The 16,667-nt window shown below is 52.2% G+C and overlaps 1 protein-coding gene across 3 annotated transcripts in view; it reads left to right on the forward strand.

Annotated features, from left to right (window-relative positions):
* Window positions 1-16,667, forward strand: part of KMT2A (lysine methyltransferase 2A) — a 50,082-nt gene that overhangs the window by 14,767 nt on the left and 18,648 nt on the right. For 2 of the 3 annotated variants that reach the window (XM_067470826.1, XM_067470828.1), the window contains exons 3-18: window positions 32-2,775; window positions 2,887-3,064; window positions 3,166-3,400; window positions 4,171-4,235; window positions 5,617-5,994; window positions 7,428-7,501; window positions 7,587-7,721; window positions 7,817-7,930; window positions 8,150-8,299; window positions 8,443-8,538; window positions 10,685-10,805; window positions 11,016-11,129; window positions 11,226-11,410; window positions 14,204-14,377; window positions 14,476-14,586; window positions 16,439-16,512. In XM_067470826.1, coding sequence (XP_067326927.1) covers window positions 32-2,775; window positions 2,887-3,064; window positions 3,166-3,400; window positions 4,171-4,235; window positions 5,617-5,994; window positions 7,428-7,501; window positions 7,587-7,721; window positions 7,817-7,930; window positions 8,150-8,299; window positions 8,443-8,538; window positions 10,685-10,805; window positions 11,016-11,129; window positions 11,226-11,410; window positions 14,204-14,377; window positions 14,476-14,586; window positions 16,439-16,512 — 4,948 coding nt within the window. The remainder of the gene's footprint in view (window positions 1-31; window positions 2,776-2,886; window positions 3,065-3,165; window positions 3,401-4,170; window positions 4,236-5,616; window positions 5,995-7,427; window positions 7,502-7,586; window positions 7,722-7,816; window positions 7,931-8,149; window positions 8,300-8,442; window positions 8,539-10,684; window positions 10,806-11,015; window positions 11,130-11,225; window positions 11,411-14,203; window positions 14,378-14,475; window positions 14,587-16,438; window positions 16,513-16,667) is intronic. The other variant, XM_067470827.1, reaches the window with a different exon arrangement.

The following is a 16,667-nucleotide window of genomic DNA, read 5'->3' on the forward strand; positions in this document are numbered from 1 at the left end:
TTCCTCTTTTTATTCCTTTCTGCAATTGCAGCCAAGGCCGGCACCCGCAAACCTCGAGGGAGGCCCCGGAGCACCTCTGATCGCAATTCCGTTGCGCTGCCAGAGCCTTTGCCGGCATACTCGCCTTTGAGCAAACCAGAGCCCACCTTGGCGGAGAAAGCGAAGAAGGAGCTGAAAGGCGCCGAAAAGCGGCGAGGGAGGCCCCCGGCCCTCACCAGCGTGAAGTTCAAGCTCTCTCACAAAGAAGGGCTCCCAGAGGAGCTGAAGGGAGGCCACGAAGAGAAAGAGAACCTGAAGAAAATCAAGCGGACCCCATCCGCGGCATTCCAACATGCGGCGAAAATCAAGAAGCTGAGGGCAGGCAAACTCTCCCCGTTGAAGTCTCAGTTCAAAGCCGGAAAGCTGCAGATCGGGAGGAAAGGGGTCCAAATTGTGCGGCGGAGGGGAAGGCCGCCCTCTTCCGAGAGGGCCCCGAAAGCTCCGCCGGCGGCCCCCGAGACGGGCTCCCCGCTGGAGAAGGGCCAACGGGCACGGAAGGAGAAGGAGGAGCCGCTCCCGCTGCCCAAGAACGAGAAGGCCGTCCGGCAGAGCCCCCGCCGCCCGGTGAGGATCATCCCCTCCTCCAAGCGGACGGATGCCGCCATTGCCAAGCAGCTCCTGCAGCGGGCCAAGAAGGGGGCCCAGAAGAAGATCGAGAAGGAGGCGGCCAAGCTCCAGGGGCGCAAGGGCCGGACCCAGCTGAAGAACATCCGGCAGTTCATCATGCCGGTGGTGAGCGCCATCTCCTCGCGCATCATCAAGACCCCCAAGCGCTTCATCGAGGACGAGGACTACGACCCGCCCATCAAGATCGCGCGCCTGGAGTCCACCCCGAACAGCCGCTTCAGCGCCACCTCCTGCGAGTCCAGCGAGAAGTCCAGCGGCGCCTCCCAGCACTCCTCCCAGGGCTCCTCGGGGTCCTCCTCGCGCTCCAGCAGTCCCAGCGTGGACACTTCCTCTGACTCCCAGGCCTCCGAGGAGGCGCAAGGGGCCCCCTCCGAAGACGGGGGCCACACTCCGGAAGAGGCCCAGCCCTCGCTGCCTGTCTCCCCTTCCCTGGAGAACGAGAGCGGGGAGAGGAGGAGGCGGCGGAGGCGGAGGAGGAGGTTCTCCCTCGCCGAAGGGGGCTTCGGACCCAAAGCGGGCAAGAAGCTGCCCGGTCTCCAAGGCATGGTACCCTCGCAGCAGCAGCCTCCTCCTCCGCAGCCTCCTCCTCCATTGCCACCCTCACAGCCCCCCTCGTCGTCCTCCTCCCCTCCCCCGCCGCTCCTCTCCCCTCCCCCGCCCCTCCAACCCCCGGCCGGCCTCTCGGACCACGCCCCCCCGTGGCTCATGCCCCCCACCATCCCCTTGGCCCCCGCCTTCCTGCCCCCCGGCGCTGTCTCCGGCTCCATGCACGAGAAGCGGAAGTCCATCCTGCGGGAGCCCACCTTCCGCTGGACCTCCTTGAAGCACTCGCGGGCCGAGCCCCAGTACTTCTCCTCAGCCAAGTATGCCAAAGAAGGCCTCATCCGCAAGCCCATCTTCGACAACTTCCGGCCTCCGCCGCTGACTCCCGAGGACGTCGGCTTTGCCTCCGGCTTCTCCGGAGCCGCAGCCCCGGCCCACTTGTTCTCCCCCCTTCATTCCGGATCCCGGTTCGACCTGCACAAGAGGAGCCCCCTCCTCCGCGCCCCCCGCTTCACCCCCAGCGAGGCCCATTCCCGCATCTTCGAGTCCGTGACCTTGCCTTCCTCCGTTGGCCGCAGTGTGTCCGGAGGCGGGGTGGTGGGCAGCTCTTCAAGGAGGCGGAAGCGGAGGGTCTTCAGCCCCATTCGGTCCGAACCCCGGTCTCCGTCGCACTCCATGAGGACGAGGAGCGGGCGGCTCAGCGCCTCGGAGCTGTCCTCTCTCCCTCCTCCGTCCTCTTCTTCCTCGTTGACGAACATCTCCGTGGGGTCCCTCGCCACCAGTGCCTTAAACTCCACCTTCGCGTTCCCTTCCCATTCGCTCTCGCAGCCGGGAGAGCCAGCGGAGAAGAGCCAGCGGCCACGGAAGCAAACGGGCGCCTCCTCCGAGCCGTTCTCCGGCAGCTCCGCTCCCCTCTTCCCGTGGTTCACCCCGGTTTCCCAAACCGAGAGGGGGAAGAACAAGGACAAAACCATCAGTGATCCATCCAAAGAGAAAGACGGCGAGCGAGGTCTGGAGAAGGAGAGGAGCCGAGAGAGAGACCGAGAGAGGGAGAAGGAGAACAAGCGGGAGTCCCGGAAGGAGAAGCGGAAGAAGGCCCCAGAGGCCCAGGGTGGCTCGGCTCTGTTCCCGCTGGCGCGTGTGGCCAAGGGGAAGCCCACCGTCCATGAAGAAGTGGTTGTCTCCTCTTCCGCAAAGAGGCCTGTGGGGCGGAAAAAGGCGGCCCCGGCAGCCCCCGATTTGGCAGCAGACGCCCCTGCCGTGGTTCTGGTCGACTCCGCCTCTGCCGTGGCCAAGAGCAAAGCGCCCAAGAAGGGCCGAGGGGCCTTAGAGAAGCCCGGCCTGGACCTCAGCCTAGCGGCTACGTTGGCTGAGAAGGAGGAGTCCCTGCGCCTCTCCTCCGCCTCCACCGGCCTCGTGAAACACGCCTCCATCAGCTCCGTGTTGGCGCACGCGGACAAAATCCCCGTGACGGACAAGAGGGTGGCCAGCCTCCTGAAGAAAGCCAAAGCCCAGCTGTACAAGATCGAGAAGAGCAAGTCCCTCAAGCAAGCGGAGCAGCCCAAGGTATTGGCCCCAAAGAGGGCTGGCTTGGAAGCAGAGCTGGCCAGGGAAGGGAGGGGGCCAAGAGAGTCAATGGGGGGCCCCTTCTGACCACTGCCTGTCCTTTGCTCCCAGGGCCAGGAAAGCGACTCCTCGGAGACCTCCGTGCGAGGGCCGCGCATCAAGCACGTCTGCAGGAGGGCGGCTGTCGCGCTGGGCCGCAAGCGAGCGGTCTTCCCGGACGACATGCCCACCCTGAGTGCCTTGCCGTGGGAGGAGCGGGAGAAGATTCTGTCTTCCATGGGGAACGACGGTAAGGAAGTAGTAGGGCACGAGGGGCAGGAGCTGCAGGTTGAGGGCCACTCACCACTCCAGTCTCAGGGGCTGAATCGCGGTGGGCTTTTCTTTGGGCAGACAAGTCCTCCATTGCTGGTTCCGAAGAGGCCGAGCCCCTCGCGCCGCCCATCAAGCCCATCAAGCCAGTCACCAGGAACAAGGCCCCCCAGGAGCCCCCCGTGAAAAAGGGCAGGCGCTCGAGGCGCTGCGGGCAGTGTCCAGGGTGCCAGGTCCCCGAGGACTGCGGCGTCTGCACAAACTGCCTGGACAAGCCAAAGTTTGGTGGCCGCAACATAAAGAAGCAGTGTTGCAAGTAAGTTTCTGTGTGTGTGTGTGTGTGTGTGTGTGTGTGTGTGTGAGGGGTGGGCTTCCCTATCCATCCCTTTCTTGTAGATGTCTCTCAGGATGAGAGACTCCCCCAAAAGGAGATGCAATGACTGCAAAATAGACGCCTTTGCCATTCTCTGGGCTCGGCCTTTGCCCAGCTCAGGTTCCTGCAAACATCGCCTGCAAAAGGAGACACAATGACTGCAAAATACAGGCCTTTGCCATGCCTTGGGCTCAGCCTTTGCCCAGCTCAGGTTCCTGCAAAAGCCACTTGCATCCTATCCTGAGGATGTAACCCAGCAGTGGTTCTCAGTGTGTGGGTCCCGGTGTTTTGTCCTCCAACTCCCAGAAATCCCAGGATTTCTCTTAGGATTTCTGGGAGTTGAAGGCCAAAACATCTGGGGTGACACAGGTTGAGAATCAGTGATGTAAACAAAGTGGCAGGTGCATAAAAAGTTGGGATAGAATTGCTTCTACGAGGAGTGGAGGGCGGAATATATTTGGAAATAGCAGTTCGGCTGCAGCCCTCCCAGTTTGGGTTTTAATTCGCCAAACCAGAGAAATGAAGGGCCTTTGGGAAAGGGACTTTCTTGAGCTTCTTGGCCAGCCATCAGGGTTGCTTTGCACCCCCAAGTGCTTCACAACTGCCTCCTTCCTGCATTGGTGGCCCTGGGGTTTCTGTGAGAGGACACAGAAGGTTCTAAGAGAGGCCCCAGCATGTGCTCCAAATCACCTCCCTCCTTCCTTCCTTCCCAGGATGAGGAAGTGTCAGAACCTGCAGTGGATGCCCTCCAAAGCCTACCTTCAGAAGCAAGCCAAAGGTAGGGATGACTGTGGTCGTGGAGGCCGGGGAAGGAAGGCACTGCTCCCTCTTCCCCAGCAATGGTCAAACTGGGGGTTGGGACCCCTCGGGGGTTGTGAGAGGGGTGTCGGACAGGTTGCCAAAGACCATCAGAAAACACATAGGAACACATTTAGGAGAGATGTAGTTCACAGGAGGTAGGTGAACTACATCTCTCCTACATCACTGTCAATTCCCCCAAATCCCTCCAGTATTTTCTGATGGTCATGGGGATTGTGTGTGGGAGGTTTACCCCAATTCTATCATTGGTAGGGTTCAAGGGGCTTTTTGATTGTAGGTGAACTATAAATCCCAGCAACAGCAACTCCCAAATGTCAAAGTCTATTTTCCCCAAACTCCACCAGTGTTCACATTTGGGCATATTGAGTGTTTGTGCCAAGTTTGGTCCAGATCCATCCTTGTTTGAGTCCACAATGCTCTCTAGATGTAGGTGAACTAGAACTCCAAAACTCAAGGTCAATACCCACCAATCCCTTTAGTATTTTCTGTTGGTCAAGGGAGTCCTGTATGCCACGTTTGGTTCAATTCCATCATTGGTGGAGTTCAGAATGCTCTTTGATTGTAGGTGAACTATAAATCGCAGCAACTACAACTCCCAAATGTCAAGGTCTAGTTCCCCCAAACTCCATCTGTGTGCATATTTGGGCATATGGAATATTCATGCGAAGTTTGGACTGGATCTTTCATAGTTTGAGTCCACAGTGCTCTCTGGCTGTAGGTGAACTACAACTCCCAAACTCAAGGTCAATGCCCATCAATGCCCATGTTGGTCATGGGAGTCCTGTGTGCCATGTTTGGCCCAATTCCATCGTTGATGGAGTTCAGAATGGTCTTTGATTGTAGGTGAACTATAAATCCCAGCAACTACAACTCCCAAGTGACAAAATCAACCCCACCAGTATTCAGATTTGGGAGTGTCGGGTGTTTTTGTGCAGTGCATGAGAATACATCCTGCATATCGAATATGTAGGGCAGTGGTTGTCAACCTGGGGTCCCCAGATGTTTTTGGCCTTCAACTCCCAGAAATCCTAACAGCTGGTAAACAGGCTGGGGTTTCTGGGAGTTGTAGGCCATAAACTTCTGGGGACCCCAGGTTGAGAACCACTGATGTAGGGTGTATACAATTCATAACTTGGGGTGGAGCGTCCCTCTTCGAATATGTACATTACGATTCATAACAGTAGCAAAATTGCAGTTATGAAGTAGCAACGAAAGTAATTTTACGATTGGGGAGTTCACCACAACATGAGGGACTGTGCGAAGGGGTTGGAGCATTAGGAAGGTTGAGAACCACTGCTCTTACCTATCAATTGCACCTGAGCCGCCTCCTTGCCCTGCAGCCGCCAAGAGGAAGGAGAAGAAGCCCAGGCCCGGCGAGAAGAAGGAGAGCCAGGCGGGGAAGGGCCAGTCGGAGCCTGGGCAGAAAGCGGCCCCCGCTCCGCCCCCACTGCCGAAAGAGGGCCCGCCGGCCCCCAGGAGGGCCAGTGAACCTGCGGCCCGGAAGCCCACCGAGGAGAAGGGCGAGGAGGGGCCTCCCCCGACCGTCCCGGACCCCAAGCCGGCCCCGCCTCCCGTCGTCACCAGGAAGTCCGGCAAGCAGGCGGCACCCTCCGCTCCGGGAGCCCCCGCCCCAGCCCTAGCCCCACCGAAGAAGGAAGCCCCCAAAGCTGTGGTCCCTGCGGAGCCCAAGAAGAAGGCCGCCCCACCGCAAGACGCAGGTAAGGCCTTCCTGCCAGTTTGACCAGGGCGCAGGGATCCAAACTGGGAAGATTTTATTTATTTATCGTGTCAGGGGCAAGCAGACTATTGTATTACATTTCTAACAGAACAAAACAAACAAACAGATGAAAAAACACAAATTTTGCAAACTTGGTAGTTGATTCAATGTCCTTTGACCAGTATCTGGCCCCTTGGAGTGCCTCTGGTGTTGCCGCAAGAAGGTCCTCCATTGTGCATCATGTGGCAGGGCTCAGGTTGCATCGCAGCAGGTGGTCAGTGGTTTGCTCTTCTCCGCACTCACATGCCGTGGATTCCACTTTGTGGCCCCATTTCTTGAGGTTGGCTCTGCAGCTCTGCACGGTCCAGAGTGACTCCCAGGTATTTGGGTGTGCTGCAATGCTCCAGTGGGATTCCTCAGAGCTCAGGATGCTTGTCTGTTCTTAAGGTGAAAGGCATATGTCTGTTTTAGATGGATTAGGAATCAGCTGGTTTTCCCTGTAGTAGGTACCAGAGCTCAGTCTGTTCAGCGCCTTCCAAGTCGCCCAGTCTTCTGTGTGCCCAGGAAGGAGTCTCTCATTTGGTATCAGGTTCGGAGTTTGAGCCTGCCACTTTTGGACTCTCGCTTGCTGGGGTGTTCCAGTGAGTGTCTCTGTAGATCTTAGAAAACTATGTCTAGATTTAAGTCGTTGACGTGCTGGCTGATACCCAAACAAGGGATGAGCTGGAGATGTCTCTGCCTTGGTCCTTTCACTATTGGCTGCCACTTCCCGGCGGATGTCAGGTGGTGCAATACTGGCAGTGTAATTTCTCCAGTGGTGTAGGGCGCAGACACCCCGTGATAATGTGGCATGTCTCATTAAGAGCCACATTTACTGTTTTAGCGTGGTGAGATGTGTTCCACACTGGGCATGTGTACTCAGCAGCAGAGTAGCATAGCATAGCACAAGGGCAGATGTCTTCACTGTATCTGGTTGTGATCCCCAGGTTGTGCCAGTCAGTTTTCGTATGATATTGTTTCTAGCGCCCACTTTTTGTTTGATGTTCAGGCAGTGCTTCTTGTAGGTCAGAGCACGGTCCAGAGTGACTCCCAGGTATTTGGGTGCGCTGCAATGCTCCAGTGGGATGCCTTCCTTCCCAGGTGATAATCCTCAGAGCTTGGGATGCTTGTCTGTTCTTAAGGTGAAAGGCACATGTCTGTGTTTTAGATGGATTAGGGATCAGCTGGTTTTCCCTGTAATAGGCAGTAAGGGCACCTAGAGCTTTGGAGAGCTTCTGTTCAACCATCTCAAAGCTGGTGTCGCACCCTCCGCCTGGTGGGCAGTGGGCACAAGCGGGCAGCCATCCAAAACAGAGCCATGCTTGCTTGGCTTCCTTGGATCTCGTTCCCCTGAACTTTGCTTGTAACCCACTGTTCTCCCCCCTCCCTTTGTAGCCGCAGAGCAAAGCAAACAGAAGAAAATCACTCCTCGTCCAACTTTACCGGCAAAACAGAAGCCGAAGGAAAAGGTGAGCTGCTGTTCTGCTTTGACCTGAAATGAACCAATGGCAGGCGGGCTGACCTCTCTCTCTCTCTCTTCGTCCTTCCCTCCAGGAAAAGCCTCCTCCTCCAGCTGCTCGGCCAGAAAGTACCATCCCCAGCGGCGCCCTGAGCGCTTTGCCCAGCGGCAGCATCTCGAAGCAGAAGCCCCTGGCCGACCGCGTCCACACCATCCGAGTGGACTTCAAGGTAACACATCTGGGGGAGACATCCGCAGGGTCTTTGCCCTGGGGCCTCTTCTCCCCTTCTTCCTCTCATAGTCGTCTTGCCTTGCTTTCCCTTAGGAGGACTGTGAGGTTGAGAGCATTTGGGAAATGGGCGGCTTGAGCATCCTGACCTCTGTCCCCATCACGCCTCGTGTGGTCTGCTTCCTGTGTGCCAGCAGTGGGCATGTGGAGGTAAGAGTCCTGCTGACCGCCCACTTCCAGGGGGATCGTTCCAGACTTATGAGCTTCAAAGCAGGTTGGAGCCCTTTGTGAAGACTCTCAGGGCACTTTGCTTGGCTCTTCAGTCTGGGGGAGCTGGGTCAGATGCTGACAGAAATGGCCCTGAGGCTGAAGGGAAGCCTGTGTATGCAGCTGACCCGCTGACCACCACCCCCTCCCTTTGGCCTGCAGTTTGTGTATTGCCAGGTGTGTTGTGAGCCCTTCCACAAGTTCTGCTTGGAGGACGGCGAGCGGCCCTTGGAGGATCAGCTGGAGAACTGGTGCTGCCGTCGTTGCAAGTTCTGCCACGTCTGTGGGAGGCAGCACCAGGCCACCAAGGTAGTGGCAGGGCTTCCTGGGGGGCTTCTGGGAATGGAGTGTTTGGGAGGCTCCCTGTTTCTTGGTGGTGTGAGATGCCTTGGCTGGCACCGGGGATCTGGCTCTTGGTCCAGTCGGGTAACGTCCGCCTCCGTTGCTTCCCTCAGCAACTTCTGGAGTGCAACAAGTGCCGAAACAGCTATCACCCGGAGTGCCTGGGACCAAACTACCCCACAAAGCCCACCAAGAAGAAGAAGGTCTGGGTGAGTGTCCCTGAGCCGCATTCCCTTGCTTCCTCCCTTCTCAGGAGGCTGTAGTCGCCTCTGTTGGGTGAGTGGGCTTATTAGCAAAAGACCCTCCTTAAAAACTTACAAGCAGCAGCGTGACCCAGCACCAGGAGCCCAAAGAACAAAACCACACAGACCAATGTTTTCTTTTCCATAGGAGGCTTTTCTTTATAGCAAAATAATATGGTTGCATTATTTACAAGAGCAAGGTTTCCATAACACAAATAAAATTCTTTATACTTCCTTCTTTGCTTCCACGCTGGGCTTCTTTCTCATGCAGCTTCACTCTCACAGAACCTCCTCTCACAACGAACTGATACTGGAGCGTCACACAACAGCTTTTTACACACAGCAGCCTTTATATTGGAGTTTTACACATAAGCCTGGGGCTTCTTTCACCAAAGCTTCTCACAGCAAGCCTTCTCACACTCGACCTTCTCATAGACTAAGGCCTACCTCACAGACAGAAAGCTATCTCCCACTGAGGTTTACCTCAAACTGACTGCTACTAAGCTACAGGCACTCCTGCTTATATAGAACTGCAGCTTTTGCTGAATCGTTGCATCCATTTCACTGCTGGACTCTCATTTTTGTAATTACAAATACCTAGTTGGTTTTTAATATTTCTGGCAGCCTCCATGGTATTTTGTGCATTTATCAAATTACTTCTTTCTACTGTTCTCAGCTTTGAGGGGGGCTGGGAACAAACCCATTGGTGCTTTTTAGAAATGAATGAATAAATGCTATTTGTTGTGAGCGCAGAACACTCTTATTATTAACAACAACAACAACAACAAAACAACAATTATTATTATTATTATTATTATTATTATTTATTTATACCCCGCCACCGTCTCCTCAAAGGGGACTTGGGGCAGCTTACATGAGGCCAAGCCCATATAGCAAATTATAATAAAATAAGATACAAGTTGCAATAAAATAAACAACATCACAGAAAAATACAGAGGATGGGTGAGTGTCCCTGAGCCGCATTTCCTTGCTTCCTCTCTTCTCAGGAGGATGGATAATGTTTTTATTTAGTAGACGCAAATAGCTTTTCTTTATAGCAAAATGATATGGTTCCATTATTTACAAGAGCAAGGTTTCCGTAACACAAATAAAATTCTTTATACTTCCTTCTTTGCTTCCACGCTGGGCTTCTTTCTCATGCAGATAAACAGCTTCACTCTCACAGAACATTTTCTCACAAGGAACTGATACTGGAGCGTCACACAACAGCTTTTTACACACGGCAGCCTTTATACTGGAGTTTTACACATAAGGCCTGGGGCTTCTTTCACCAAGGCTTCGCGCAGCAAGCCTTCTCACACTCGGCCTTCTCATAGACTAAGACCTACCTCACAGACGGAAACCTTTTTCCCACTGAGGTTTACCTCAAACTGGCTGCTACTAAGCTACAGGCACACCTGCTTATATAGAACTGCAACTTTTGCTGGGTCATTGCATCCATTTCAGTGCTTGACTAAAATTTTTGGGGCTTGCACAAATCTTGGCCCGGCCTTTTAGATTTTTTAATTGCCTTGAACAGGCAGGATTACTTTTAATGTATGTGTGTTATGGGGACAATTTGTATGCTTATATTTTGTTTTGTTAATCTTATGGTTATGTTGTTTTTTACTTTGTATGTTTTGTGATGTTACCTGGGAGCCGCTCTGAGTCCCCTCGGGGAGATGGAGCGGTATATAAATAAAGATTATTATTATTATTATTATTATTATTATTATTATTATAAATATATATGTGCTATTGTGATTTTTTATGCTTATATTGTCTTGTTAATTTTATGTTTATGTTGTTTACTTTGTATGTATTGATGATGTTACTTGGAAACCGCTTCGAGTCCCCTTGGGGAGATAGAGCAGTATATAAATAAAGTTTTATTATATTATTATTATTATTGTAATTACAAATACCTAGTTGGTTTTTAATATTTCTGACAACCTCCATGTTATTTTGTGCATTTATCAAATTACTTCTTTCTACCATTTGGAGCTTTGAGGAGAGGCAGGGAACAAGCCCACCAGCGCTTTATAGAAATGAATGAATAAATGCTATGATTTATTTGTTGTGAGCACAGAACGCTCTTTATCGTTCTTTCCAGATCTGCACCAAGTGTGTCCGCTGCAAGAGTTGTGGGGCAACAACGCCGGGCAAGGGCTGGGATGCCCAGTGGTCCCATGACTTCTCCCTGTGTCACGACTGTGCCAAACTCTTCGCTAAAGGTGAGGAGAGGCGGGCCCGGTTGCCCAGGGAAGGAAAGGCGACACACCTTCTGCCCAGGAGGGGAGGAGGGTGGGCAAAGTGTCCCCGGCCTGCCCAGGCAGCAGCCTTCCATTTGATTCTCTCTGTGGTGAAACCAGGAGGCAGCCAGCCTGGCCTTTTAGTTGGCATCTCTTCATGGTAGCGAGCTCAGCCCTTTGCCTCCCTTGCAGGGAACTTCTGCCCTCTGTGCGACAAATGCTACGATGACGACGACTACGAGAGCAAGATGATGCAGTGCGGGAAGTGTGACCGCTGGGTCCACTCCAAGTGTGAAAACCTCTCTGGTGAGGCCATCCACTGCCTGCCCACCCCTTGACCGTGGCATTGGGGCTCCTCTCCCTTGGTGCCCGTCACGTAACGCTTGTCCCGCTCCCCTTCAGACGAGATGTACGAGATCCTCTCCAACCTGCCCGAGAGCGTGGCCTACACCTGCATCAACTGCACGGAGCAGCACCCGGCGGAATGGCGGCTGGCGCTGGAGAAGGAGCTGCAGCTCTCCCTGAAGCAGGTCTTGGCGGCCCTCTTCAACTCCAGGACCACCAGCCACTTGCTGCGCTACCGACAGGTGGGCCAGACCCTCCTCCTGTGGGGCTGCTGGGAAAGGAGGCCCCAGAGTGAGGTGGAGGTATTGGTGGGGGGGGGGGGATTTGTAGAATAAACAACATGTCTGCCGTAGAGCAACAGATCAGGAGAAACAGGGACCCAGCTGTCTATTTGGAAAGTGGGCTTATTAACAAAAGACCCTCCCCATAAATGTGGAGCAGAATAGCTTATTAGCGGCATCGTGACCCAGCAACAGGAGCCCAAAGTGATAAGAAGAACAAAAACACAGAGACCAATGTTATCTCTTCCTTTGGAGACTTTTCTTCGTAGTAAAATAATATGGTTGCACTATTTACAACAACAGGTTACCATAACACAAATGAATAAATACACAATAGCTTTATACACAGCAGCCTTCACACTGGAGCAGTGTTTCTCAACCTTCCTAATGCCACGACCCCTTAATACAGTTCCTCATGTTGTGGTGACCCCCAACCATGACATTCTTTTGCTACTTCATAACTGTAAGTTTGCTCCTGTTATGAAACATAATTTGGGAGTTGTAGTTGTTGGGATTTATGGTTCACCTACAATCAGAGTATTCTGAACTCCACCAACGATGGAATTGAACCAAACTTTGCACAAAGAATGCCCACGACCAACAGAAAACACTAGAAAGGTTTGGTGGGCATTGACCTTGAGTTTGGGACTTGTAGTTCACCTACAGAACACTATGGACTCAAACAATGATGGATCTGGACGAAACTTGGCACGAATACTCAGTATGCTAAATGTGAACACTGGTGGAATTTGGGGAATATAGGCCTTGGCATTTGGGAGTTGTAGTTGCTGGGATTTATAGTAAACCTAAAATCAAAAAGCATTCTGAACCCCACCAATGATAGCATTGGGCCAAACTTCCCATACAGAACCCCCAGGACCAACAGAAAATACTGTGTTTTCTTATGGTCTTTGGTGACCCCTCTGGCGACCCCTCCAAGGGTCCCGACCCCCAGGTTGAGAAACACTGCACTGGAGCTTTCTCACACGAGGCTTCTCTCACACTGAGGTTTACCTCACACTCCTCGGGACAACGCGAGCTACTGACTCTTAACAGGCTTCGGCCTATTAATTCTTTCAGTGCTTGACTCACACTTTTGTCATCAAAAATACCTAGATAATGTGTAATATTTCTGATACTTCTGTGGGGCTGCTGGGAGAGGAGGCCCCAGAGTGAGGTGGAGGGCTTCGGGTGGAGCATCCTTCTTCAAATTTGTAGAATAAGCAACATGTCTGCTGTAGACATGTTGCTTATCCGGAAAAACAGGGGCCCACCTGTCTGTTTGGCAAGTTGGCTTATTAACAAAAGACCCTCCCCATAAATGCAGAGCAGAGTAACTTAGCAGCAGCGTGACCCAGCACCAGTAGGCCCAAAGTGATAAGAGCAAAAACACAGAGACCAATCCCATCTTTCCTTTGGAGGCTTTTCTTCGTAGTAAAATAATATGGTTGCATTATTTACAACGAGGTTTCCATAACACAAATAAACAAATACACAGTACCTTTATACACAGCAGCCTTCACACTGGAGTTTTCTCACACGAGGCTTCTCTCACACTGAGGTTTACCTCACACTCCTCAGGACAACGCGAGCTACTGACTCTTCACAGGCTTTGGCCTACTAACTCTTTCAGTGCTTGACTCACACTTTTGTCATCAAAAATACCTAGATAATGTGTAATATTTCTGACACTTCTGTGGGGCTGCTGGGAGAGGAGGCCCCAGAGTGAGGTGGAGGGCTTCGGGTGGATCGTTCCTCTTGAATTTGTAGAATAAGCGACATGTCTGTCATAGAGCAACAGTTCAGAAGAAACAGGGACCTGCCTGCCTGCCTGTCTTTAGTAGGATCTGCTGGGAATTTAAAACTGAAAAGGGCCCCTCAATCCACTCAATGCAGGATTTCCAACTGAAACATCCCTAGAGGAGGACACCCCTTCACCTCTTGGGGGAATCAGTGTCCTCTGCAAAGATTGTGTGGGGTGAAGGGAGCTACGCCCTGTCCCACGCCAGCCCTTCTCTTCCGTGGCTCGTCCTGAGTGGTCTCTCTGGTGGCTGCCAGGAGCGTTATGCCTGGAACAAGCAAATAGAGAGAAGTGGGACCACCCTACCTGCGAGACCACATCACAGTCTACGAACCCACACGCTCACTCCGGTCATCAGGAGAGGCCCTGCTCGTGATCCCGCCCGCCTCGCAGGCGCGTTTGGTGGGGACGCGGGACAGGGCCTTCTCTGTGGTGGCCCCCCCGCCTCTGGAATGCCTTCCCGAAAGATCTCAGACAGGCTCCTACCTTGGCGGTTTTCAGAAAGAACCTGAAAACCTGGCTGTTCCAACGTGCCTTCTCAGATTAGGAACCCCACCACCAAAGCCCAGATGCACTTCTCAGATTAGGAACCCCACCACCAAAGCCCAGAGTCAAGATCACCCTCAATGCACACTGCACCTATATTTTAACCCCATATCCCTCCGACACTTTCAGCACTTTTAATCCTGTACCCTACTCCGGCCGGTTCAGTTTTCAATAATGTTCTGTTGTATTGTTATTACTATTGTTTTCTGCTTTAATTGTTTTATTTGCTATTTATTGTATTGTTGTATTGTGTTGGGCTCCGGCCTGCTGTAAGCCGCATCGAATCCCTTGGGAGATGCTAGCGGGGTACAAATAAAGTTATAATAATAATAATAATAATAATAATAATAATAGTGCTGGGTGAGAGATTCAGCCCTGCTCCTGCCCCTTCTCTGTCCCGTCTCCAGGCGGCCAAACCCCCCGACTTGAACCCGGAGACGGAGGAGAGCGTCCCGTCCCGCAGTTCTCCTGAAGGCCCAGATCCACCGGTGCTCACCGAGGTCAGCAAGCAGGAGGAGCAGCCGCTGCGGGACCTGGAGAGCATGAAGAGGAAAATGGACCAAGGAGGCTACACTTCAGTGGTACGTCTGTCTCTTTGCCAGGCGGAACGCGCCCAGCTCCCTCGGCCTCTCTTCGTGTGGTTTGTTCTTGGCATGACCAGCTTGTTTCTCCCGCTCAGCTGGACTTCAGCGACGACATGGTCAAGATCGTCCAAGCCGCCATCAACGCAGATGGAGGGCAGCCGGAGCTGAAGAAGGCCAACGGCATGGTGAAGTCCTTCTTTATCCGGGTGAGGCGGGTTCAACGCTTCCTCCAGCTTCCACATTCCCCAGGGGGCTCTTAGTTCTGTACAAGTCACTCCTTGGCTGCCTGGGAAGCAGTCTAAGGCCTTGTCGAAGGCTTTCATGGCCGGAATCACTGGGATGTTGTAGGTTTTTCGGGCTCTCTGGCCTTGTTCTAGAGGCATTCTCTCCTGACGTTTCGCCTGCATCTATGGCAAGCATCCTCAGAGGTAGTGAGGTCTGTCGGAACTAGGAAAAGAGGTTTATATATCCGTGAAATGACCAGGGTGGGCCAAAGAACTCTTGTCTCCTGGAGCTAGGTGGGAATGTTTCAACTGACCACCTTGATTAGTATTGATGGCCTGGCAGTGCCTGGGGGAATCTTTTGTTGAGAGGTGATTAAATGTCCCAGATTGTTTCCTCTCTGTTGTTTTGCTGTTGTAATTTTAGAGTTTTTTAATACTGGTAGCCAGATTTTGTTCATTTTCATGGTTTCCTCCTTTCTGTTGAAATTGTCCACATGCTTCTTGTGGATTTCCATGGCTTCTCTGTGTAGTCTGACGATGGTTGTGAGAGTGGTCCAGCATTTCTGTGTTCTCAAATAATATTCTGTGTCCAGGTTGGTTCATCAGGTGCTCTGCTATGGCTGATTTCTCTGGTTGAAGTAGCCTGCAGTACCTTTCATGTTCCTTGATTTGTGTCTGGGCAACGCTGCTGTGTTTAGTGGTCCCTGTGGAGACTTCTTGTCCACAGCTGCATGGTCTATGGTAGACTCCGGCAGAAGTGAGAGGATCCCTCTTGTCCTTTGCTGAACGTAGCATTCGTTGGATTTTCTTGGTTTGGTTTGTAGATTGTTTGTATGTTGTGTTTCCTCATCAGTTTCCCTCTGCGGTCAGTGGTTCCCTTGATGTATGGCAAGAACACTTTTCCTCTGGGTGGGTCTTGGTCTTGACTCTCGTGGCTTCTTCTCAGTGGTCTTGCAGCTCTTCTGATGTCTGAGGTGGAGTCTCCATTGGCCTGGAGAGCCCAGTTGAGGGGGTTCAGTCCATCATGGAGGAGGTGGGCTTCGCAGATTCTTTTTGCACGGTCTGCCAAGGCTTTAATGGTGCTTCTTTTTTGACTTGGGTGATGGTTGGAGTATTGATGTAGATCTCTATCTGTCTGTGTGGGTTTTCTGTAAATGGTGTGTCCCAATTGTTGATCTGGTTTGCGGATGACGAGGACATCTAGAAAAGGCCATCTTCCTTCATTTTCTTTTTCCATGGTGAACTGGATGTTTGGGTGGATGCTGTTGAGATGTTCCAGGAACCTGTTGAGTTCTTCTTCTCCATGGCTCCAAAGGGTGAAAGTGTCATCCACATATCTGAACCATATCGTGGGCTTTTTGCTTGCTGTTGGAGGAAACCATGAAAATGAACAAAATCTGGCTACCAGTATTAAAAAACTCTAAAATTACAACAGCACAATAACAGAGAGGAAACAAACAAGAACATCTAATCACCTCTCCACAAAAGTTTGCTCTAGGCACTATCAAGCCATTATATGCTAATCAAGGTGGTCAGTTGAAACATTCACACCTAGCTCCAACAGACAAGAGTTCTTTCTCCCACCCTGATCATTCCACAGATATATAAACCCTTTTTCCTAGTTCCAACAGACTTCACAACCTCTGAGGATGCTTGCCATAGATTCAGGCGAAAGATCAGGAGAGAATGCTTCTAGAACATGGCCATATAGCCCAGAAAAACTGACAAGTCTAAGGCCTAACTTTGCCCCTAATAAATTGGCCTGGATGTAAATTTGCATCTTCCTCGGAGTGAAAGCGCATCTTGTCAAGGACTGTTTTCCTTCCCTATTTAGCAAATGGAGCGTGTATTTCCATGGTTCAGCGTGAAGAAATCAAGATTTTGGGAACCTAATAAAGTTACACCAAAGTAAGTCACTTTGTCGTGGGCCTGTGGGGTGCCTCCACTCTTGTGCTTTGAAGGCAAGATCTGGCTTTTGAGAGGTGGTCTTTCCCTTCTCGGAGGTCAGAGAGGGGATTACAAGGGTCATTCTGGGATGCTCCCCTTTGCAAGATCCCTTGGGT

This window comes from Anolis sagrei, chromosome 7 (genome assembly GCF_037176765.1).
Source record: "Anolis sagrei isolate rAnoSag1 chromosome 7, rAnoSag1.mat, whole genome shotgun sequence".
Lineage (NCBI taxonomy): Eukaryota > Metazoa > Chordata > Lepidosauria > Squamata > Dactyloidae > Anolis > Anolis sagrei.